General features: G+C 50.9%; 2 protein-coding genes and 1 long non-coding RNA gene across 3 annotated transcripts in view; 1 reads left to right on the plus strand and 2 right to left on the minus strand.

Annotated features, from left to right (window-relative positions):
* LOC101906304 (uncharacterized) overlaps positions 1 to 5,030 on the minus strand; it is a 171,764-nt gene extending 166,734 nt beyond the window's left edge. Inside the window, exon 1 of the long non-coding RNA XR_003034290.2 lies at positions 4,192 to 5,030. This is a non-coding gene — a long non-coding RNA (uncharacterized lncRNA). The remainder of the gene's footprint in view (positions 1 to 4,191) is intronic.
* A 488-nt stretch (positions 5,031 to 5,518) lies between these two features.
* DLX6 (distal-less homeobox 6) lies at positions 5,519 to 10,996 on the plus strand. The gene is made up of 3 exons (XM_024990985.2): positions 5,519 to 6,452; positions 7,707 to 7,900; positions 9,745 to 10,996. Exons 1-3 carry the CDS (start codon positions 6,035 to 6,037, stop codon positions 9,994 to 9,996), a joined length of 864 nt encoding a protein of 287 aa, XP_024846753.1. The 5' UTR covers positions 5,519 to 6,034; the 3' UTR covers positions 9,997 to 10,996.
* A 9,385-nt stretch (positions 10,997 to 20,381) lies between these two features.
* Positions 20,382 to 24,656, minus strand: DLX5 (distal-less homeobox 5). The gene is made up of 3 exons (NM_001075313.1): positions 24,144 to 24,656; positions 22,049 to 22,233; positions 20,382 to 21,089 (listed from the first exon to the last, which is right to left on the minus strand). Exons 1-3 carry the CDS (start codon positions 24,496 to 24,498, stop codon positions 20,760 to 20,762), a joined length of 870 nt encoding a protein of 289 aa, NP_001068781.1. The 5' UTR covers positions 24,499 to 24,656; the 3' UTR covers positions 20,382 to 20,759.
* Positions 24,657 to 25,099: the final 443 nt, after the last annotated feature.

The raw sequence follows: 25,099 nt of genomic DNA on the forward strand, positions 1-25,099 counted from the left end.
AGAGTTAGGGGAGTGAATTTAATAACCCTTACTTCTAAGGGCTCTCAAACTAGTTGTACTCTAAGGAAAGTTTTGCTAAAAATCTAAGAAGTTATCTTTCCTTTTATTGGGATGTTAGAAAATAAAGGGAATATGTATTGGCATGAGCATGAAACTCACCAGAGCATTGACAACTGAAGGGTAGTCAGGTATAGAACAACTCTCTAATGAAAATGGTTTTTCTTTTTCTGTTGTAAGTAGAGAATCATCTAAGAACTCACATGATAGTAAGAAGTTCCCATCCCAGGTTTTCTGAGAAGTTGTCCCAAGCCTGGTTCTCCCTTAATGTTGAGGCATCTACTGTGACTTTGTTATTGTTACTGCTGATGAAGGGATGCAGGAATTAAAACAGAGGGTGCTTCAAGGCATTTAGGAAGACGCTTGGTCAGCTATATTAACTCCTTATTATGCCTAAAAATAGTCTGCCATTTCCTGTTGATGCTTGTTCCCTGCCACTCACTCAGGGCGGCATTTATCCTCCAATGGTCAGGGGTCCTGGTTTCCAAAGACTGCCTTGAATGAAGCTGACTTCTAACATCTCTGCCTTCCCACTTCCCCAGCTGCAATTCTCAGCAAGGCAAATATGAGGGGCTCTGCTTTGGTTTATCAACAGATTACAAACAGCACCTTACAGCACAAACAGCATCTAATTCTAATCTATTAATAAGTGCTGAAACATTGTTGAGTTCTTTTTTTCTTGGACTGAGAGAAAGAAGAGTATTTGTGTATGAGAGATATGGGGTCCTAGGCTTGATAAAAGAGAGGAAGAAGGGGAAGGAGGAGGGAGAAAGACCGCATACAATCTTCAAATTGAGGAAGAAAGAAGTAAGTATTGTTTTTCCCCCCTGGATCCATACTAGGCCCAGTATATTGACTCTCTCTGTTAAGAAAACTTTGGATGATCACAGAGCCTGGAAATGTGGTCAGGGAGAGGCAGAAGGTGTTGAATTTGAAAACCTGGAGTCGGATTTGAAACCTGGAGTTGAATTTGAAAACCAGGTTCAAAAAGATCTGGAAAAGGAGCTTCCAAGTTAAGACATCCTTAGTTGATTGTCTCCAAACTGGACAGTCTAGAAAAAGTCTGTGAAGCCCCCAGTAGGTGTCACCGGTCCTTGCCATCTGTGCTGTGGTCTTCTAGCTAACTGTTCTCAGGCTCGGGACTGGATAGAGGAGAGAGATGTTGTCCCCAGACTTCAGTGAGCCTCTTTCTGCAGAAGGGGTAAACAGGGACCACTTTCTAGTTGCTTTTGGGGGAAGCCTGGGAGCTGAGGGTGCTAAGACGGCATTATAGTTTTATCCCTAGAGAAAACAATGCCGTAATAATTAGTGCTTTCTTGACTAGTCTGACACTTTTGACTCCTCCTGAAGATACCATCACTGGCCTGGGCCAAGAAGTTTGGAAAAGGGCAGCTCTCATGTTCCCCCCTCAAGCTTTCCCAGGTGTATGTGTTGGGAGAGGGGGAAAAAGGTGCCTGGGTTTGCAGGATATGAAGCACTCTTTTCCTACACATGTACACAAACAGAATTTTACATTGAATGGGTAAAGACTAGCAAGAATCTTTTTTTTTTTTTTTTCCTACTAATGTCTCCCGTTGAGAAGGGGGTTTCTTAGCATGGCCATGTAAATTAATACCGAGTTATTTCTTTGAATTCAAAGGCTATTTATCCAGGTCTAATTTCTTTAGAATTAACGTGATAACTGAGCCCAACTTAGCAACCAAAACCAGTCAGGCCCTGCCTGGCTTGAATGTACTTCTACAGCCTGAGGAGGCTGCAAACCCTCCACTGGCCCCAATCTACTCCTTCACCCATGTACTGCTGCAAACACTGGTCCATCGATAAAACAGAAGGGGACTTTCCCACCCAAAAAGTACCCTCCTCTCACAGTGGCCTTGGGCACGCTGACCCCCACACAGGGTCCTGTGCTGGCAATCAGTTGGTATTTCTCTCTAAATAACACTGACAGCTGGAATACAAGCCCCAACACCTCGATGTCTTAAAAAGCAAAAGGCAGCTTAGGCCTCCAACCCTGCCTCTTTAAACTTTTTAGTGAATGTGACCCTCACCTCCTATAGGCCCTAAAAGAGCCTGAGGTCTCCAGATCGCTGGCTTTACTTCTATTTTGAATGATAAAGACTTGTTAGGCCTCACCTGCGCTCCTCCTCCCACCACTCCCCCAGGGCTGGCTCGGTTCCCCTGCCGGCAAGACAAAGAGGTCAGAGCCAGGACCCGGCTGGTGGCCAGCATGGCGCAGGGGCCTGGAGCCCCTGAAGTGGGCGCCTTCGCTTGGAAGCCCTGAGGAATCTGGGAGTTCTTGACTCTCGAGGATGGGCTGGAGGTGCCAGCTGGACGGGAACAAACCAAGGGTGACGAGCCTTAGCTCACTACTGCCGCTCAAGACCCTGGGTGAAGGACTTAGCCTGCTTTATTTGGAGAGAAGAGAAGGCGGGCAGCCTGCAGCCAGCCACTGAGCCCCAAACTCCTCGCACCGAGACTGATGGCAGAGGCCACACGTGGCAGCCCCTCCGCGTGGGCCACCTTGGCACGCTGTGTGGGGCCACGCTAGCTCTTCCCAGGACTCGCTGGAAAGCCCAGTGCTCAAGTCTGCAGTTCGGATTCTACCCTGCAAGCGCGCTTAGAGACCTCAGTGATGCCGGGTTGGTCCCCTCATAGTTGGTTCCGCTCCCCAGCCCTTGGCTGTCTGAGCCCACTCTGGGTCGCTCAGTAGGTCTTTACGCAAAAACTGCCACCTCGGTGCAGTTGCACACTTGCTTCTCTGGGACACAGGGTTGAGATTTTATCCTCTAATGGGGGAGGGATAAGAGCCCTGTAGCTACTACTCAAACATTTCCAGCCCTCCGTGCTTTCTCGGGTATTAAGAAAACGGGAAAAAAAGAAAAAGAAGAAATCCTTTGCTAATAAAGGCTTCTATGCTCTGGATCTGGTGCCCAGTGAGGGGGCCTTGACGGGCGGCCACAACCCGCCCGGCTCCGGGTGCCGCCAGAGTCGGGGGGGAGCCGGCAAGGAAGGCAGAGCACCTGCGAACAGAAAGAAACGCACATGCACAGGGGCGGGGGCCGGTGGGGGGGGCCTTCACCGTGTTAACAGCAAGCTGCAGGGTATAAAGCAATAAAACTGCCACGTCTACCTGCTGGCTTTGAGGACCTTACAAACAAGCTCGGCGCGCAGCCCGGGTGTACCGTGCACACACCAGGGGAGGGAGGAGAAGACCTTCTCTTTCTCTGACTTTCCCTTCTCCACCGCAGTCCCCGACAGATGCACACCCTACACACATCTCCCCCTCACCCAGCCCACCTTTCATTTTCCTTGGAGGTTTTTTGGTGTTGTTTTAATTCATTGCCGATTTGTAAACGCGTGGATCGGGTTACGGGTTCGCGTGTTAAAGCGAACCTCTTGTTAAAAGGAGGGGAACAAGGCACGCCACTTAAAAATGAATTCAGAGTTACTGAACCGGCTCCCAGGACTCCAAAAGTTAAGCGCAGCAGGCTAGGAAAGGGAGGGGGAGAGGCGACTAAACGCTGCTGCCCTGAGAACCTTGGAAAACTCTCGGGCAGCCAGTTTCAGGTCATCTGATAAGATGGAGGAAGGAAGGAAGGAAGGAAAGAAAGAAAGAAAAAGAAAAAGACAAGCTAGTCTAGCCCTGCCTTGAGACCCGGGGCTGGGAGCTGGGAAAATCAATTAGCATAAGCCGCTATCGGTCCGCGCAATGAGTTGGAGCTGCGGGTCTGCAGTCATCTTTTCTGAAGTTACCGGACGAACGGCACCACTAAATTCTCCGTTTCTCAGGTCCCTTGGGTCACCCATCCTATGGAGTTCAAGCGAGGAGGGTGCAAAGAAGGCTCGCGTAGTTTTCCCAAAGGCAGACCTACAATAGTCCCCACAACCTCTAGACACGTTGGCCCGGAGTTGTTAGATTGTATGTTTCTTGGTGTGGCCAAAGGCTTGGGGCTTAGATCTATTCGCAGACTAAAAGCTGGCGCCGAGCCCATAGGGGTCTGCATGCCTTGCCCACCCAGTCCCGGTCCACTGGCACTGCCGACTCCCGGAGTCTCCCCGAGGTCCCAGGACCCTGACCCAGGCACCACCCAGCCTGCCCTCCTCGGCGCCCGATCCCCAGTCCAGCTCTCCTACCTGGTGGCCGGGCCTGAGAGGCATGCTCGGGCTCTGCTGACTCTGCTCAGTCTGGAGATTAGAGGGAGAGAGGCTAGATCCGCAGCCCTGGGCTGCTCCGAACTTAATGTCTTTCCCCAGTCCATCTTTGAAAGAGAAGTGGTTCTACCACCTGGATGTGCGGATATAAATCCCCTTGCAAATAATAAATGGATTAATAATAACAAGGTATGAAGTTCTTTTTATAGAAAAAAAGGAGAGAATTGAAACTAAATGCGGCAGTTAGACAACCATTTTGATAAGAGGATAATTGAGGCGACACTGGTGTATAATTAGAGGATAATTTATGCTATATCCACTTTTATTCCACCTCCCAAAATAAACCCAGTCCATAATCATTACAGGCAAATTGTTCTGAATTTTATAGCAGCAATTTGAACAAAGTACTGCAGTTAATCATGGGAGATTTTTGTGTATTCCTGATTAGAACTCTAATTGCCTCCTTCCAGAAAGTAAAAATAACTGTAAAACGACTCTATTTTTATCATTAACAATGTTGACAATAAAATAAAATCAATTGGAATTGTAATCGAGAGACAAATTTAGGACGAAGGCACTTTTACTTGGGTAGTTTATATTGTAATCAAGATTTGCCAAACCACTAACCGCATGTATCATTTGCATATATTTGAAAGCATTACAGTAGCTTCTGTTTTCAATAGGAAAAAATGCATTACTGTCAGTCCTCCAACGACGTGCTTTCAGAAGAAGCTGCTGCGTTCTGAGGGGAAAAAAAAGATTTCTCCCCCTTTTTTGTTCACTATATAGGAAATATAGCCTGAAACAGCAAGAACCTCGCCAGAACAGTGTTTAATTTTTCTTCTTCTTTACCCCCTCACCCCACTCCACCCATGGGGTCGGTACCAGGTGTGGGGCTTTTCTTCCCTTTGTGGTTTCAATAAAGTACGTCTAGAAAAATCCACGGTGACAGGGCGCTCCCGCGGGACTGCAGGGGGACTGGGGGCGGGGTGGGGGTAGGTCAAGGGAGGGACCCCTGCTTTAAATGCAGAGGGCACTGCTTCGGAACACAGGCAGCCTGCTAGGGTGCGAAGGGACTGCGAGAGAGCAGCCCTCTGCCAGGCAGTTCCAAGGCTGCGGTATTGGGAACTGAGGCTCCGGGTTTGGGGGTGCGAGCTGCGGCGGGAGGCGTCGGCGACCGGCCGGGCGGAGGCAACTCCCTCCTCGGAGGCAACTCCCTCCTCGGAGGCCCCGTGCACGGAGCCGCGCGGCCCCCGGCTGCAGCTCGGGGCAGGGATTGGAGTTGCCGAAGGTAGGCGAAGAACTCGGTGAGCGGCGCACACACCAGTGGAAGCCGTGCGCCTGTGACGTCAGGGGGCGACTGACCAATGGGGAGGCGCTGCCCTTTGGAGACAAACCATTCGACTCGTGGCGTCTGCATCAAGTCTGAAAGCAGACGCGCAACTTTCGCAGAATCCACCTTAAAATCTCTGCCTTAAACTGCACCAGCCCCCAAAAAATCCAAGGGGGGAAAAGAAGGGGGGGAGAGCAGAGTCCCCCCTCCCCCCTCTCCTCTCCCATCCCTCCCCCTTCCTCCTCCCTTTGAGTTAACAAGGCCCCGCTCACTATATCTCTTTATATTAAATATATATATATTAGAGAAGAGCGAGGGAGAGGGAGAACCACCTCCGCCCCCTCTTTTTTTTAAAAAATTTTTTTAAATTTTTTTTTTTTTTTGCAAGGATCCCAAGAGCTAAGGTGGCTGCAGAGGGGAGAGCGGCGCGAGCCAAGTGGGGGAGGGTGGAGGAAACCCGGGAGAAGGCTTTCTCCAGCCCCCAAAGTTTTGATGATGACCATGACTACGATGGCTGACGGCTTGGAAGGCCAGGACTCGTCCAAATCCGCCTTCATGGAGTTCGGGCAACAACAGCAGCAGCAGCAACAGCAGCAGCAGCAGCAGCAACAGCAACCGCCGCCGCCGCCGCCGCCGCCGCACTCTCAGCAGAGCTCCCCGGCCATGGCAGGCGCGCACTACCCTCTGCACTGCCTGCACTCGGCGGCGGCGGCGGCGGCGGCGGCCGGCTCGCACCACCACCACCACCAGCACCACCACCACGGCTCGCCCTACGCGTCGGGCGGCGGCAACTCCTACAACCACCGCTCGCTCGCCGCCTACCCCTACATGAGCCACTCGCAGCACAGCCCTTACCTCCAGTCCTACCACAACAGCAGCGCGGCCGCCCAGACGCGAGGGGACGACACAGGTGAGAGGCCGCTGGGGCAGCTCGCTTCTCCCGCCTCCCGGCTGCCCCCCACCCCGCCCGCCCGCCCCGCTCACTTCCTCAATGCCCAGGCCTCCGCCGGCCCCCTCCCCCAGGCGGCCCGGCGCGCCCCCGGCCAGGCCTGGTGCGCGCCCGCTTGCCTGGCGCCTGCCTGCCGGCCTCGCAGGGCCGGGCCCCTTCGCGCCGCCCCGGACCCTAGGCTTCCCTGCGGCTCGACCCGCCTCGCTCCCTCGTCTCCGGCGCGTCGCTCGGGCCGCGCCTCCGACTCGGCGCAGGCTTCGCTCGACCAACTGGCCCGCACTGCGCTCTCCAGCCCGCAGGGTCTGTGCGCCCTTTTGCCTCTCTCCTCCCCTCCGGGTTTTGACCCACGTTTGGCAGGACTGGGGACATTTCTAGGCTAGAATTGGGGAGCGTGTTTTGCTCTCCCACTTAGTCCGGGCAGCCGGTGGCCTACTTTGCGTGGAGCGCTGGTGCGCTTCGGTGACCCGGGGGGAAGCTGGCATGGCCTCCGGCTCTGGTTAAGCTGGTGACAATTGGGCTCTCTCCCGCGGACTTTGAGATGTCTCCCACCCCTACTTCTTACGGGGCCCTCTCCCTTGGGTTTGTGATAGCTGCTGGCTACTCCTTTGTTCGTGGAAGTGAAGCCCAGGGCTCAGCACTCGTGGGGGACAAAGTTGCCGCGTGAGGCTCAACCCGCTCCGGTGCTGATCTGAGCCTCTGGTAGTGTTTTGTTTGGGTTTTGGTCCCTCTCGGCAGACTCATTTTCGAACACACCGAGGTATCTTGATGCACCCGGCTTCGAGCTAGTGACATCAAGCCAACTGGCCGCAAAATCACTAGCGTGCAAGCACACCTGAAGGCACTGTAAAGCCAGACCGAGGGGGCCCTGCTTCTCGGCGGAGAGAGCAGCTGCCCCGCGGCGCCGCGCATCCCGGAGAGCGGCCGGCGCCGCCTCCGCTGCGGCGGAGCTAGGCTGTTTGCCCCTCGGCCCAGGGCGCTCCCTTCACCCAACCACCGCACGTTATTTTAGAGCCAGAGTCAGGGTCTGAAAGTAGCTTTTTTGCAGCCGCCGGGATTACCCGGGCACTGGGAACCCAGAGAGGTCAGGATGGCTTGGGGACGCTTCGAGGAAACTGTTCATGGCTTTGAAGAGTCTCGGCACAGGCCAGGCCAAGCTCGGGGAGACTGCAGCAGTAGCCTCACGAGTGATCACTCCTCTGAATCCTTTGCTTGCAGATCAACAAAAAACCACAGTGATTGAAAATGGGGAAATCAGGTTCAATGGCAAAGGGAAAAAGATTCGGAAGCCTCGGACCATTTACTCCAGCCTGCAGCTCCAGGCTTTAAACCATCGCTTTCAGCAGACTCAGTACCTGGCGCTTCCCGAGAGAGCTGAACTGGCAGCTTCCTTAGGACTGACACAAACACAGGTAATTCCAGAGAAGCCCTGAAATGCTGACCCTCACTTGCAGATCGGGCAGGGAGCTCATCAGGAGGAATTCTTGGCCTAGTCAACCAAAGATGGAAGGAGCTTAATGACAAATGCCTTTGCTCCAGTTATGCACTTTTCTGGGACAACACAGTTTGGAATAAATGACCTGGTATTGAATACTGGATTGGATTTGCACATCCTCCCCCCCCCCCCCCTCAGCGACCCCACCCCAGCCTAGTTCCTTTGGTGGTCAAACTCGTTATTTAATCAAGTCCTATTCCAGTAGAGCAACACAAAAGAGAGCAAACAAGTAGGAGAAAGAGAAAAAGATATTCAGACCAGGCGGGCAGTATAAGACCCATGTTTCTTAAGGATCCTTTTGTGGGCCCTGGGACTTTAAGAGGATTATAACTCATTGACATTGAAAGAATTATGAAGTGAAAAGGATGGGTTAGCCAGACATGCACAGGTTCCAATAGGATTTGGTAAAGTGACCAAGGTGAAAACTGTTCATCCTAGGATGGGTGAGGTGAGTCTTTCTGAAAATTGTCCTCAGTTCAGTTGGTTAAATCATCCTGGTTGACTGGCTGGTGCAGGCTAAGGAATCTGGATCACAGAATTTGGGCATAATGGCAGAGCCGGAGATCAAAGAGGAATGTGCCCAAATTATAGCAGATGAAGCCTCGGTTAAGTACAGTTGCTGAAGTTCTCCGGTCTTACTAATTTGAAAGACATATGGGGCATTTTAGACTTCACAGGAAGAGGTTTTAGGTAGGTATATTAGGACCCTTGTCAGAGAGCCAGGCTGCAGACACCTGAGGTTTTTGTCCCTGTCGATTAACTTGGCTGCATGGGGTGGTAGGCCTCATCTGAAATGGATGCTCTTCAGCAAGGGGACATCAGGTCTCTGAGACCCTGGCTGGGGACTGATTGTGTGCTGAGACTGAGACTGACTGTCTCAGCACAGATGCTCCTTAAGCTCTTTCTTTTCAATTCAGCCTGCTTTCTCTCACCATGATGCCACTGGAAATATTTGGGGTTTGAGATGAAGGGATTCCTGCTATTCAGTAACTTGTACTCCTTTTGGAAAAGCAGATTCCTAAGGCTAAGTAATTTTAAAGGTAAATGAAGCTGTACCATAGAAGGTCCTTCTTCACATAAAGTAGATCTGGGATGTTAGCTTGGATACGCTCCTATCCTAGACTCCTGGTTTGCATTTAATATTCAGGAGCCCTTTGACTTTTAGTGCCTGCTCTAACAATCATGACCACAATTTGACTAAACAACATACCAAGTAGGGAATGAATGAGGCACAGTCACTCATTGCTGCAGGATTATGTCAGAAGAAAGGTGCTCCATGTACAGTGGGTGGCATATGCAGTGTATGCCTATGTATGTATATTCAACGCGTTTGGGTTTTAAACTGCTCTCAGTCGTTTGCTCAGGGCACATCCAGACTATTAGAGGAAGTGCATCCAGTTAGCTTCAATCTGAAAAATTCACCGTGTAAAAATCCTCCTTTAGAGTTTGAACCTGGCTATCTCCTTGGCCTTTATTCTAGTTTTATTCTTATGCTGTTGTTTCAAACCTAGGCTTCTATCTAACTGAGAAGTTACAATGACTTTAGGTATCCCGACAAGATACCAAGTAAACCAAGTAAACGGCGGGCGGGTAGGGTGGGGTGGGGTGAAGTGGCGGGGAGAGGGGAGCGGCTAGAAAGAAGTGGAGGAAGGCGGGGTCTTGAGGGCTTCGCGTTGGCGGGTTGTCTTTTTTTCTTTTTTCACTGTAGGCACCGGTTCAATGTTTTTCGGGCCTAATGATCGCTGCTGCGTTTCTTTCTAGGTGAAGATATGGTTTCAGAACAAACGCTCTAAGTTTAAGAAACTGCTGAAGCAGGGCAGTAACCCGCACGAGAGCGACCCTCTCCCGGGCTCCGCGGCCCTGTCGCCGCGCTCGCCGGCGCTCCCTCCGGTGTGGGACGTTTCCGCCTCGGCCAAGGGCGTCAGTATGCCCCCCAACAGCTACATGCCCGGTTACTCGCATTGGTACTCCTCTCCACACCAGGACACGATGCAGAGACCACAGATGATGTGAGTTATCCAAGGGCAAAAGATACCCTAGGGCGACGTCTGAACAAGGCAAGGAGGATCCGGGACCTGCTTGCATCTGCCAAACCGAGCCGAAGGAGCAGGCTCGGGAGAACTCTTACGTGTGGCCAGACTGGGCGCTTGTTCCCTTCTCTCTCCTCTCCCATCCCCTTGGTCTCTCTCTCTCATACTCTGCCTTTTTCTTTTTTTGCCTCCCTCCTTCCCGCTTTTCTTTTTAAAATTCCTTTCTCCACCTGCCTTTTCCCTTGAGCAGCCTCAGTAATTGATTTTGAATCTTAGAGAGAGAGAAGGAGAAACAGAGAGAGAGAGAGACTGGTTTCTAAGCCAGTGCTCCTGAAGCCTCTCACTGTAAGGATATTTTCCCTCACCCCTTGGGATCCAGGCTCTGAGCCTCTTTTTCTCTTTGGGAGTATCCATCAAAACAACTTTTTAAAGCAGACATTTTCCCCCACCAGAAGAATCTGTGCAAACATGGCAGCGTTTTTACTTGTTTAATGAGCTTAAGACATTACATGATGAAAAAGAAGCAGTTTGGACTCCTGCATTTTTATTTACAATCCCAGACTGACAAAAAAAAAAAAAGAAAAGAAAGAAAGAACAGAAAAGAAAAAGAAACCCTAACAGCCCTTCTCTAAAGAAAAAGGAAAAATCGGCTGTAAGATTAGAACATTGCCACGAAAGGAATGCTGCATGTTTTATCAAAATGCAATGAGCAAGAATGATGATTTAAACAAAACAAAACCACTTTCCCTCCACCCCTATCCCCAAACCCTGAACTGCAATCAGGAAAGACAGAGGAAACAACCAAAATCACCATTCTATTGCTTTGATATCTTTACTAGGTGAATTGGTGGCATTCACTAAGCTAATAGGGACATTTATATCAAGAAACATTTCTGTATATATTGTTGAATTTTAGTTGTACATATACTTTGTATGTTTTTGTCTTCTTTCATATATGGAGTAAAAGCCAAAATGCTGAGAGTGTCCGGTCTATTTCTCTTTGTGTGTCTCTGTCTTACCACCCCCTTTCCCTCCCCCCAGTATATTTTCTATCACTCTTAAAAGAATTCCTATTTCCTAATATGGGAAACCCTATGTATAAACATCAAGTGCCTGCAAAGATATCGGTTTGCAGCACTAACCTTTGTCTTAAGTACTTTAACCATAGATGTTTTCTCAACTTCCTTTATATATTCTATTTTATTATAATTTCTACACATTTATCTATTTTTAAGAATCATTAGAACGATCTAACCCCAGGTTAACCTCTAGACAGCCAGTAGTTTCCAGTGCTGAAACTGAGTATTCTCCTTTCCCTTTCCTCAGCCAAAATAATACAGCTGTATTTGTCTTTGTTTGGAAGCAGCTTTTTGTTTTTTGTTTTTTTTTAAACAAAAAAAAGGAAAGAATCAGAGGGAAAAAAACAGAAACTAAATGCACAATTATGACTATTTCACATTTACAACCCTTTGCAAGCTAACTAGATAGGAAAACACACAATCCTGGATGAAATACATCCTTCTTTCTGATCTTGTAGAAAGCACAGAAATAATGAAAATGAAAAGTCCTTTCGTCATGCAAGCAGGAAGCCCCATACTGCGAGAATTAATGGCTACAGACCTGGGCATCCTTCAAATTATGAACCTTGAAACCACTGAGCCATTTATCAGAAGTCAATAGAGATACTCAGAGTGCTCCATATAATGACAGCGACATACAGTCGTGCAAAAGGACAGTCACTATAATTAGACACAAAGCAAAGACTACTTACCAATATACCCGTTCCTTTTTTTGTTGAGCAACTTCCACGCTCAGTCAGTCTTCAGAATGGTTTAAAACCGATCAGTCTTGTCATTTTCTAGCATTCGTATTGTTACATTAGGAAAAATGTTTTCTTTTCTTTTTTCCCCCTTCCTACTGTGAAACTTTGGGTTCGTAGCTCCCCAGGATCAATTCTGAACAAAGCCTCCAGCTGCAGTGCCATCCAATTTGAAGCAGACATTGGGGACAATTTAAGGTTTTTATCCACAAGAAGGTTTTTTTCCATTCTCTTAAATGCAGCCATAATTAGAGTAATTTTTCATGTAGCCCGCTGATTACAGCGTTTTTACCGTCAAAGATAATTACCTGTAATTTTCTTCCACTTTTAATACTAAAAAGCCATCTTTATTTAGATTCAGGAACAGGAAAGGCGAAACAAAAGAGGGAAATTATTCTGTTATTCATACACAAATTGCAGAGACGTAGGACCTAAAATTGAAAATTAACCAAAATTATAATGCTGAAAAGAATGGAAGAGGCTGCAGAAGTACAGCTGGTAGTGGGGCTTTGCTGAATTATTCAAATTACGTTAGAGAAAGCTACCATACATCGAAACCAACACTGATTTTTCTTAAAAAAATCACCAGACACACGCCAAACCACTGAGAGTGCATGTAATTCTGAAACCCAGAAACTGCATCAACACATTGGAGATGTTACCATGATGCTCCAGTGTGGATCTTTCTATCTCTTAATACAAGTTTAATGAAACAGGACGTTCTATCAAGGGGTCCTCCCAGGAAGTGGCATTGGAAATGGGCTTCCTCTGGGTCCTCTGAACAGCAAGGGTTAATAATTTTCGCTCTTTAGAAGGTATTGACCCCCATAGTAAACTGATCCCCCAGAGAGGGATTGGTAGGAGGGGCGTGGGTGAAGTCTCAGCGTCTACTACGCCTCCCCACGTTGGAACTTCCCAGAGTTCGAGTTCTAGAGCCTCGTTCTGACAATATTTTTCAAGTTAAAAGAAAGGAACAAGAGTGGCGAAGAGTGAGAGTGAAGGGGAGAAGTTTCTTCTCGGTGCCAATAAGCATCTCATTTATTTTTTTGACATAATTTAGCACAAGCGTTCCTCCAGAGAAAGGCCTTTCTGTTTCTGTGCTGAGGTGAGAGAAACAAAAATTTCTCAGGCTCCCACCCGTAAACTCTCTAGCTGCTTCCAGCGTCTACAGGGTCAGGAAACAGCGTCATCTATAGATAGAACTGCACCGCGTCTGCGAGAGTCTTCCTTGGCTTGTCCCTAAATCAAACGGGTTCCCTGGCTCCACAGCTCGACTCTGCATCTCAGCCAATCGGGCTTCCAATCCCAAGGTCTCGGCCTTGGGGCCTCTCAGGCCACAGCTCTACGGTCAGCATCCCACGCCTTCCCCCCTCCCCCGCCCCCAGCTTAAGGCAAAGACACTGTAAAGCAGCCCTAAAGTGGTTTTGGAGGCCAGTTATTCCGAAACTTTCTCCCCAATATAGGAAGGCGTCAAAGGGACTATAAAGTCAGAAAGATTCAGACTACACCTGCCCGTTGCTAATGTCCGCATACCTGTGATGCTAAAGGGACATTTGTCCCTAGCGAGCTCTGTTTGCAGAAGCAACGCCCCCAATCTTAAAACCATCACCACGTGTAAGACTTCCATGGATTTGTCTAGGACTAGTTTTGAGTAACAATGTTTCAAAGTATATTTCAGCTTGGAATCTCCAGCAGACTTCCCTTCATACCTTACAGAAACCTGGTGTATGTCCCAGTTTCCAGTCACAAGCTGCACCAAATATCAACAGCACAGAAAGCAAAAAAAGACAGATCGACTTCTTAAGGATCCCATTCTCACCCAAATCATTGTAACTCACCAGAACCACAACCCTTTTACTGTTAAAGTAGAATAAAAGGTCAGAAATGAAAACCATCTCTAGAGCAAAGTTGCAGTCCATAACAAATTACAACAGCAATACATACAGCTTTGTGTGAGAATAGAAATATGAGCTGTGTCTTGTAGTATGCAAGAAATAAAAACTTACCCCCAGTGAATCTCTCTTAAGCAATGATCAGGGTCTAGAAATCTATACTGAACAGAAGCAGAGGAGAATATTTTTCTGAGTCTCAGGGCAGAAGCTCTTTCTCTATATTCTTGGTTGAGTGAGCACATCCAGGTGTGAAATTGTTTGCACACCCCAGCACCTCTTATATTGCCAGCAAAATTAGCTGTTATTACTGTCACTGTTTAGTGATGGTTAGCGTGATACAAAAAAAAAAAAAAAAAAAAACTGCTGTAATCAAGACCTGGCGCATCTTTGCAAATTACAGATAATTGTAAACGTCCAGATTATGATAATAGCATCCTAATCCAGCCTGCAATATAATTATTACAGAGTGTTACATCTGAAACTGTCCAGTAGGGCTAATTCAGCCATTATTTAGACCCTATTTTTGTACTGCAAATGGGTTGCTGAGTTGAAAATGTACGATTGTAATTTCACAGGGCACTCAATGAGTAATGGTATAGGAAGAGGAAAATACAAAAGTGAAATGTGAACAGTAGCGATCAAATCAAACCCTGAAGGACAAAAGACTGTTTGATTCATATGGAAAAAGAAGAGTGGGAATTAAGAAAATAGCAAATCAGTAGTCTGAAGCATTACGTGTCCAAATCTTCAATATGTGGAGGGCTGATGTGTTTGCAAGGGCTTCTACATCTGCTGCTGCCTGGTGTCTGAAATAATTTTTTTCTTTTTTTTTTTTAAAACCTGTCTTCCCCGTCACCCCTTCTCTCTCCTACAGCATTATCATCCTTTAAAAAAAAAAAAAAAAAAGTGCCCCTCCCCCAAGCAAAGAACATTTGTCAGTTTCATCATTGTTTTCACCAAGGCAGACTCAGAAAGTGCCTGTCACTTGTTTATGAACATTTTCTTAAATGAATTTTCAATCTCTCCTGTCATCAGAGCAAAATGCCCTGGGTGTTTGTAAGTGTTCCTGAGCTTCATCTCCATTCTCTTTCACTGAGAACAAGTCATTGAGAGTCCTAAAGGATATTAGCAGAAAATGTATTAATTGCTGCTAATTAAATAAAGCCGGATGGGAAGCCCTCTTCTCTACTCACCTTGGCTGGCTATTGGCTTTAATCCTACCATTAACTTTTATTAATTAACCCACCCCTTCTCATGTCAACCAGTCCAGCTGCTTCTTTTCCTACCAGTCACTGTTGTATTTCTTTTTGTATTCCAGAAAGTCTGGTGTTTTTGATAAAGAACTGGCCCTGCCCCCAGATATGCTTGTTAAAGAGCAAGGTCAGTATCCTTAAACTGGAGGGACAGAGGAGAGAGGGAGTTAGAGAATTATAGCAAGAGAGTCTGGAGAGACACTGGAGCACTGTGCTGGTTCCATACTTAAAGCAGACTCTGGGTTCCAGCTGCTGCCTTCTGGAAGGTAAACCCTGCCCAGGCTGAAATTTCTGGTTCCTGGTGGGGATGTCCTGATCAGGGAGACCTAAATCTGGTACACTCCCAGTAGCTTATTTTTCCCACCATGAGAACTGAGAATTTCCTGGGCATCTTTTCCAGCCTCTAGGACAATGTGTGATGATTCTCCTCCCACCACCTAGCAAACCCTGGAGCTACCCAGCCAGGGCCACCCTGCGGGGTGGCAAGCAGGCTTTCTTAGCTCCTGTGAATTTAAGGGCAATAATGAAATGTCCCCTGTTTAGTGACCCCTGCTTACAGATGAAAGTTGAGTCCATATCCTGCCTCTTGCCCCGCCCTCTTCTCCCACCTTGCAAATGGCAAAGGGCAGAAATAGTCCTTGAATGACAACGAGCTTCCAGGGGCAGATTTCTGTCTTCTCGCCTTTGCAAGAAAAAAAAAAACAAAAACCTTTAAAATAAATCATAGCTTGGACTGTTTACCGCCTTTCACCTTCACCTACTTCATATATATATATACATATACATATACACACTAGACTGTGCGTGGTGGAGGTTTGACAGAGAATCCTTACTGAAACTTAGAGGGTGTGTGTGTGTGTGTGTGTGTGTGTGTGTAGAATGATGTTTTGAAGCCACTTTTTTCCCCTTCCTGTGGCGAAAGGTCGTAATGTGTGGTATTTCACCATTTTATATAAATCTTGGTTTAGGATGTGGAACAGACTCAATAATACGTGCGCTTTTGGCAGAGACTCCTTCGGGTCCCCGTAAAGCAGAAGTAAATACGAAGTCCCAGGGAACAAAAGAGCAAAGACACTTAATTGCTGCAAATCAGGACTCTCTTCTCTTTTAAAGAGAGACTCATGTAAATTCCCTCGGTTCCTATCTTTATGGTTAGAGCTCGACCTATAAAACAAGTTATTACATTACAGCCGACAACCCTGGATGATTGAAAGGTAAGTCTCCCCCCGCCCCTCCGCGGTCGACATTACGTGTACTTTCTGCCCTGTACCACCGGGGAACCTAAAGCTTGTCAGATGCAAAAGAAAAAGGATGGGGCGGGGGTGGGAGACCGGACTGCGTAGAAAAATATTTAGCCAATCCCACATGTGCTACCGCTATTGGGGCTGTTTTCGAGGCCCAGAGTTCGCTGTGACTCTGAAAAAACCACGTACAGTGTGCAACACTCGCAGGCAACCTGGGAGAGCGCGGAGGGCGGGAGCAAGCCGCAGCGCCCCCTCCCCAACCTCCCCGGAGGCTGAAGCCTCCGCCCAGCTGCTGTGGGAGGGGGTGCTTCTGGGCGGAGGAGAGGGGTGACCGCAGGCGGATCCGCCGGCGTGGCGCGCTTCCCAGAGGTGCCGGAGGGCGTCTGCCCTCAGGGCGTGCCTCAGGGGAGGGCTGGAGCGCTCCGGGTTGGAGAGATCCCAGTGGCCAGGGGGAGGCGCGCCATCCCGGGGTTGCGGGATGGGGCGGGGAGGGGGTGGTGGTTGGGTAGCCCTAAAGGTCCCTCTCTTCGAATAAAAGAAGCGCTGGGGAGGGGGCAGGAGAGGGTCAAGGGGCAGGGTTCCAGGAGACGTCCCTCGCGCTTCGGGCTGGAGAGCTCCGGAGACCGAATGGTGTCAAGGCCAGAGGAAGCTGCAGGGCGCGCTGCGAGGAGGCGAGCGCCGCCCGGCCTTGGCGCGCTGTGGGCGACTCCCAGGACGGCGCGGCCAGGACGCCGCGAGCCGTGGGGCGTCCGGTGGGATCAAAGAAGCCAAAGGAGGCCAGCCGGCGCGTCTGGGATTGTGGGATAAGGGGCGGGAGAGAGAGGATTGGCATGGGCGGGGAGAGCCTAGCCTGGCCTGGCCTGGCCTGCGTGTCGTCGGAAGGGGGTGTGTGCGTGTTTTGGTGTGCAGGTCAACACGCTCCTGCCCGAGGCCGAGACCTGGGTGGATCCGAGTGTGGGTGGACGGGCTCTCGGGTGGGTGCCCCACCGGGAGCGAGAGCGAGCGAGCGAGATCAAGGGCAACGAGGTCTGCGGGTTCCTGTGTGTGTGTGTCTCAGGCCCTGTGGCTCAGCACTGGAGCCGCCTGGCACCCACAGGAATGCGGCTTCTCTCAGCTCCCCCGGCCGCCCCTTGTTCCACAAGGAGGTGGCCGCCAGGAAAAAGGGGGGGAAAGGGGCAGAAATCCGCCTAGCCCAACACGAGCCTCAAACAAAGGCCAATTTATATCACCTTTTACAGGAGGGCCCGGGAGGAGGACAGGGCACCAAAGAGCCATACGGGCGTGCCAGCAGCATGCCCTCGGCCTCCTGGGCTTTGTGAGGAGGTCTGCGGATGGAGACAGGGGCTTGGGAGTACAGGGGCGCGGTGAAGAAGCCCAAGGGAAAGAAAATGAAATCTGGGGGTGAGCTTGACATCTCGGGAGCAGTAGACTGACAGCTAGGCAAGTGGAGATCGGAAGGGGCAGGCAGAGGTCAGGATAGAGGGGTCGGGCATTCGGGGACCATGCCGGCGGGGAGTGGTACACGTTTACATTAGATATAGGAATAAACAATGGAGGGAAGAAGGGAGGGTGGGAGGAAGGCGAACATCACACGGATATTTTTAGTCTTTGCTGAGGATCTGTTATTTTTATATCCTTGGGCGCAGGACTGCAGGGAGTTAAATTCCCCAGGGAGAATCCCCGCGGTGCCAGGGAAAACCCGCTGCAGACTGGTTTGCCAGAATATTTTTGTCCACGACTCCTAGACCAAGTTTAAAAAAAAAAAAAACCGCGCGAGAGAAGAGGCCATTGCGAGTGGAAGAAGTGAGGTTAGCACAAGGGAAGGAATCCTGAAACCAAGTCTGTCCGCGCCGCGCTCCGCCCGCCCGCATCGCAACGAGGCTCCGATGTCCTTAACGACAAGCAGTGTCAGGGCTGGGGGTGGCGGGGTGGTCAGGAAAGAAGAGCTTCCCTCTTCTTTCCGGGAAGAGTCCGAACTCGCCCTTGCCTCTGCTTGACCACGACGGACGAGGTGGGGTGTGGTAGTGAAGGAATCCCCTTTTCAAAGCCAGGAAAGAAGGGGAGATGATGGGGACGCCTGGAGAAATATCTGCCCTCTCCGCGTGTAGAAAAGTAAAGAGTGTGCTCCAGGCACATTCTTGCCCCCCTCAGGCCACCAGCGGGTCCGCCCCCTCCAACCTTCCCGAGCACGCACATTGGGGCGGCGAGGGGAGCCCGCACTGGGGGAAGTTGGCACTCGGCAACCGCGGGCGCGGGATTTCTCCCAGCCGGATCCGCCAGATATAAAACGCTGGCTTTTCGGTGTAATGGAAACTCCGGAAAGTCTTACAAGCCAAGAATGAAAAGCAGGAAACGGAGCCCTCTACCTTTCCCCCTCATCCTCCTATTCTCTGCCAGTGCAGAAAACAAAGAAACAAAGTGGGCTCCGCACGGCTTTCCCCCAGGCGCGTCACCACCCGGACCTTCTTCCGAGAAAGACGAGCTGGAGGGTATCAAAGGCGGAGGCAACTTCGAAAAGGGAACCACTTTGGGGGTGGGCGAGGAGGGGTGGTGGTCCACAGCCCTGGCCACGGTCCACGAGCCGCCTTGGAGCCAGGCAGGGTGTCCCTACAAGACACGCAAACCTTCAAACGCCCCTCTAGGCCTTTCCAAACTGGCAGGTTAGAAAGGCAAGGGGAAGAGAAGGAAGGAGACGAGCAGAGGAAAGAGAGAGAAAGAGGCGAAAGAACACACAGGTAAATTCCCCTCAGGGCACACAGCGTGCCTTTTCAGGTCTAGTCTCCCAGCCCTGGAAAAACCTTCTCAGAAATCCTCAGATGACAGGATGTAATTTTTTACGTTCTAATCTCCACTCCCCACCCCCAAGAAGACTCTTTTGTCAAATTTATTACTGCTGACTTCCTAGCTGTAAAATATAACTCCTGCATCTTGTAATTTCCAACAAATGATTTCCCTTAGTGTCCCAAGGAAACAGAATCAGGCGGACTAAGGGACAGTCAGAAAGACACCTAGAGTTCTGGCCTGAGAGCGAAACTCTAGACCCGAGCCGTAGCTCTCTCTGGTCACACTGCTGACGTCCATGTGCAGAGGTGCGGGGAGAAGGACGGGACAGAGGCCAGGGTTGCTGCAAGTCCATCCTCTCCGCCCCGGAGAAGACTTCACAAAAGAGAAATCCCTGCAAACAGGTTCAACTTCCCAGCGATTGGAACCTGCTTTGCCACTGTTTTATGTAAAAGCAAAGCAGGGAGAGCTCCTTCCTGAAAAAACCAGAGTGGTAAAGAGGATGAAGGAAATAAACTTATGTTTGGAGTATTATCTCACATTAAGTGAAATCAACATGGGAGCACAATGCTTTCCTTCCTTTCCTCCACCTCACAATTCCCTTTCCTGGCGGAAAGAAGCTCCCCCCTCCCCAACCCTCCCCCCCTCCCCATCACCACCTCCCCGCCCCGGCCACATGCCCTGCTTGGCCTACTGATTTAGGTACATCATTGTTTTCAAGTCCTGTGATTCTTTCCTCTTGTGAAAGAACTCAGATAAATTTATAATCATACATTAGGGAGTCTAAGGCACTACCATTTGCCACACTGCAAAGATTTCAGATTAAAAAAAAAAAAAGTAATAGGAGGGGAATTTTCTTTTTCTTTTTTTCATTTTCTCATCTCTGGAAGCTCCCTTTGAAGGGAGTGTAATTTGTCTAATTGCTCTGGCAATACACTGAGGCTGATGGAGGTGGTGGTGGAGGGGGTAGGCTCCACCATAATTGCTTTGAGCTTAGAATTCAGAGTGGTTATTGAGGGATTTCTGCTTCTTTCTTACTCATACACAGACAGGGAGGGCTGTATTTAGATTTCAGCATTACTTTCTACCTGAAACAATTTGGGGTTAAACTTAAAATTATCTAAACGTTTTTGTGGTTAGGCAAAAAATCACCTAAATATATATTATATGGCAGTACTCTAAACAGGCCACATATGTATATAGACATATAAAGTACAGCATCCAACACACCCACATCTACGGTTCTGTATGCATGCATCCCCGTGTGCTGTTTTCCTTTTTGCCTTGTTGTATCTCTACAGTTTGACTTCCTTTAATAGCCTGCACAAAATGTCACTAGCCCATTGTAAGGGGGGCAAATGGAGTATCTTTTAGAAACATTTTGCTTTCATGGTCGAAATAATTTTATTTATCCAGAATATACAGCTTAATTCTTCTATCTACACTTATTTACATGGTTAAAATAACATTGAAAAAAGTCTTTTGAAAAGTTGAGGTCATAGATTTCAAGGCACCATTGATAGTGTCCACAGTTGCGCAAAAATGTTCGTCTGTAAAAAAAGGGGGGACGGGGTCCTTTGAAATGCAATAACTTACATGCAAAAAAAAAAGCTTTACACATGAATTTTTTTTGTTTCCGTTTTTCCAAACTTTCCCATATGAATTCCTTTTTTTTTTTTTTTTTTTAAAAAGGTTGATTTTCGAAAACAGCGAAAACACAGTAGTCCCAAAAAAGAGAGCAAAAGAAAGCGGCAGGTCTAATAAAGTGTCCCGGAGGCCAGCGCCAGCGGGTGCTGTAAGGAGCCGGGCGGCGGCAGGTGGGAATTGATTGAGCTGGCTGCGCTCGGATACCAGGAAGCCGAGTTCTCCAGGTAGCTGGACGCGGGGGACTGGTTGGAGGTCGGAGGGTGGGCATGAGGGTGGTGGCTGAGCGAGCGGGACGAGCCCTGGGGCTCCCACACCGCTGGAGACTGGGGCGAGTTACACGCCATAGGGTCGCTGGAGCTGGGGCTATGCTCCGGGGGCATCTCCCCGTTTTTCATGATCTTCTTGATCTTGGATCTTTTGTTCTGAAACCAGATTTTCACCTGGGTGGGGGGGAACAAAGGCACACGTTACCGGGACGCTCAGGTGCTTGCCCGCGCGCCTCCCCCAGGGCGGCGACCTGAGGCTTAACTCGGCCCCCAGGAGGCCGGACACTGGCGTCCCCCCGCAGCTGGCGGCCTATGGTGAAGGGGCTGGACCCGGGGGCACAGCCTGGATCATGGGCCCCAGAGGGGCCGCCGCTGGGGCAGGACCCCCGGGCTTCGGTCTTTGGTTGGGGCCGGGGGCGGGGGCGCGAGTGTCCGCGCGCGGCGAGCGCGCACGTGTAATACAGCGCGGGAAGCACGCAACGCGGCGCCACGAAAGTCTCCAAAACAACCGCCTGAGCGCAGTGCGCCAGGGGCGCGTCCGCGCGAGGTGGGAGGGGGACCAAGGAGTGGTCTCCCCGCTGCCCGACCGCCTCCTTTAACTCTCACTCCTGCTCGGCTTCGAGGACATTCTTTATTTTTCCGTAGGCCCCCGTAGGGTTGCGGTGGGAGTGAAGGGGACCATCCAGGGCGGACTTCTCCGAGCCACAGCGCCCCCCACCTCGGACCGGCCGCAGGCGCAGGGCGTGACCCTCAGCTTCCGGCCGCAGGCGCGCGGCCTGAGACCCCCGCTGCTCTGCATTGTGCGGAGCACTAGACAGTTTCTTAAGGCTGCGAGGGTGTCCTCGAGACAACCCTCCCCTTGCTTCCAATCTAGGGAAGTGGCCCCTCAGCCCCTGTAGAGTCGAAGGGCGGGGGGCTGCTTCTGGGGATGAACGACGTCTCGCTGCCGTGCCCACCACTCCCGGCGACGGCACCCGGCCTGACTTCTAGAGGGGAGGGCGCGGGGTCAGTGTCTGTCTGTGAGTTTCTCGCGTGCCCTGATGAGTCGGCTCCAGCCCGCCGGGACCGAACCGCGCGGTCCAGCCAGGCTTGCAGCCCACCGGGGCTCTGGCCCAGGCCGCGGCCGGATTTACCTGTGTTTGCGTCAGTCCCAGCGAGGCGGCTAGCTCGGCGCGTTCGGGCAGGGCGAGGTACTGAGTCTTCTGAAACCTTCTCTGTAACGCGGCCAGCTGAAAGCTGGAATAAATAGTCCTGGGTTTACGAACTTTCTTTGGTTTGCCGTTCACCATCCTCACCTCGGGCTCGGCCACTTCTTTCTCTAAATAATCAAAACAGACCCGGTTAGAACTCGTTGGCAGACAATGGCCCTTTTGCAGAACTTGCGAATACAGTCCTTGAAATTCTTACCACGCAGCCTTCACTCTCTTTTCCCCATATCACCACCTTTACTTCACGGGACACCCCCACCCCCCCGGCCCCTCATCATGGAAAAGGCCAGGTAGCCTGATTAATTTCCTTCTCTGTTTAGTCAGGTTCTCCTGGGTTTTTGCAGAGCGTCTGGTACAGCAGAACTCCCTTCTCGGCGTCCGGGATTTAGCCCTTGCAGAGGTTCTTGCTTCACCCGGATTCGTTTTCAGTCCCACCCTGTGTTCACCGACGGCTCTGGGGTGAGTTCTGGACCCGTCTCTCTCGGGGATTCAAGCGAGGAAGCCCGGGCTGTGGTCCCCCTTATGTCAGTGTCTGTTCGGGCGGCCGCAGAGGCCGGACGCATGGGCAGGGAAGACGCTAACCGAGGTCTCCAAAGTTCAAAGACCCACAAGCAAACTGCTCCTTCCATTCAGAGGCAAGCGGTCCGAGCCGCCGCAGACAGAGGGTCGATTATGCAGCCCCCATAATCTCCCTGCAGATCTGCGAGGGCACAGATGTGTCTGGTTTCTTTTACAAATAGACTTAATAAGTTCTTGGCCAAAAGGGAAAAAAAAATCTTTCATGTATGCACGAAGCACTGAGCCACTGAAAGGAACGAAGACACCCCACTTCTCCTCCCCCTGCCCCCATCCACCCACCCACCCACCCCGGCAATCTTTTAAAGTTTATCAAGAGTTACAATTTGAAAAAGAATCTGCGGTGGGGTGTTTTCGTAGTAAAGGGGCGCCAGATCAGGACGAATTTAGCAGACTTGGTAGTATAGACCGGGGGGCGGGGGGCGGGGAGCGGAGACTCTCCGAACGCGTGTTTTCCAAACGTGCCCTGGGGCCACAAGTCCCCTTTCACAAAAGTACCTTCTTATCAAAAGTGCCCATCTCTGAAAGGGGCGGAGACCCTCTCCTTGCGGTGTGCGTGTGTGTGTGTGTGTGTGTGTGCGTGTGTGTGTGTGCGCGCGCGCCGAGCTCCTGGGAGAGGAAGGGTGGAGGACGAGGACTGTGGTCTCCATTCTGCCAGAGCAGGGGATGCTAATATTAGCAGGATTATTAATGTGCTGGTGGGAAGAGATCAAACCTGACCAGCAAAACCTCTCCAAGGAGACCTCATACCTCTCTTACCGCCCAAACTCAATAACCCTCAAACTCTCCAACTAAGTTTCAAGGCATATGAAAAAGGAGATGGGAAGGAGAAACAAATTTTAGGCACCCAATGGAGAAAAAAAAATATTGCTCCAATAACGTGACCCTTCAGCAAACCTCCTCCACCTTTAAATGGCTTTTTGTTTTTGGAAATGCCTTGGATAAACCGCAAGGCTCTCGGCGCGCTCTTCCTCTGGCGGGCTAGGGCTCGCGGGCCCCCACCCTGCCCCGTGTGCTCCGGGCACCCATACCACGCTGGCTCGCAGCTGCTCCCATACTGTTCCCCACGGAGTCTTTGAGGCAGCCGTGCATCCCGATTCCCACCGACCGAGCTCGCCTACCCCCCAGCCCAAATCCAACAAATAGCCTTCTCCCTACCCCCTTTCCAGTTTAGCTGGCTTCCTGACCGGGCAAGCTGAGAATCCAGCGACTGAGCGGTCGCCTGAAGGGACCGAAGAGGAGAGACGCTGGTCCGAACACCCCCCGCAGGCTGCTTCTGCTAAGAATCTCTAAAATGCTGGCCCGGGAATCTCTCTGGTTTGTAAACCCGGCCCCCACTCCCTTCCGCCGAGTGCTCCCCCATTGCAGTGGATGGCGCGGCTCCCCCATGTCCTACCGCATCTCCCTCTCCACGAATCCTGACTCCCACCCCCACTCCCGGTACCTGGCTGGCTGGTGGCGCTCGGAACGCGGTTGTAGGCGCCGCCGTACTGGTGGTAGGGGCTGGCGTAGCTGTAGTCGGCGTAAGCTTTGGCGGGATAGCTGCCGGCGGAGCCGTTCACGCCGTGGTACTGGTACTGGTAAGGGTTGAGCGCCTTGCCATAGGAAGCCGAGGTAGGAGAGCAGTAGCCGTGCGGGGCTCCCCCCGGGGCGCTGTAGTAGTCGGAATCGGTAGCCGAAGACTCGGGCAAAGTTGGCGATTCCTGAGACGGGTGGTGCATAGCTGCGGCCGTCTGGAACGGGGCTTGGAAGTCGCCGGATCGGATGCTGGGGACCCTTCTGTCAAACACTCCTGTCATCGCTCGCTGGCGGCGGCGGCCCGAATTGGCTGTGGGGCTGCTCTGGTCTAAGCTGACATGGCTGTAGGAGCGAGGGAGGAGGAGGAAGAGGAGGAGGAGGAGAGGCGGCGGCGGCGGCGGCGAGGAGGAGGCTGGGAGTCGCGGAGGCTCTGTCTCCGTCAGGCTGACTGCTGGCTGAAGCGCAGCACAGCCTTGGTTAAATCCTTAATTGCGCGCTTACGCACAGCGGGGTGGATCGGGTTCCATTGGCCAGGGCCTCCGGAGCAGCAGCAACACCCTAACTCGTCCAACTAGTTTTAGCACAACAAAGCATTGCTTAAAAAAAAAAAAAAGAGGGAGAAAAAAAATGAAGGGGTGGGGGGAAGACACAGAGAGAGAGACAGAGTTGTTGCTTGTTGGGGGAAGGAGGGGTGTCTCAGGCAATCTGTTTTCAGTGAATTCTAGAGACGACGCAGAAGCCCCAGCACCCAGCTCTGTACTGTCTGGAGACAATGTGTTCCAATGAGCAGCCTCAGAAAGTGCACACGTTTTGGGATGAGGTCGACCACTGTCTCTCCTTGCTTCTCAGCTGCACCAGGGGCGAATGTGGAATTGAACACTG

The sequence above is a fragment of the Bos taurus genome, chromosome 4 (assembly GCF_002263795.3).
Source record: "Bos taurus isolate L1 Dominette 01449 registration number 42190680 breed Hereford chromosome 4, ARS-UCD2.0, whole genome shotgun sequence".
Classification (NCBI taxonomy): Eukaryota; Metazoa; Chordata; class Mammalia; order Artiodactyla; family Bovidae; genus Bos; species Bos taurus.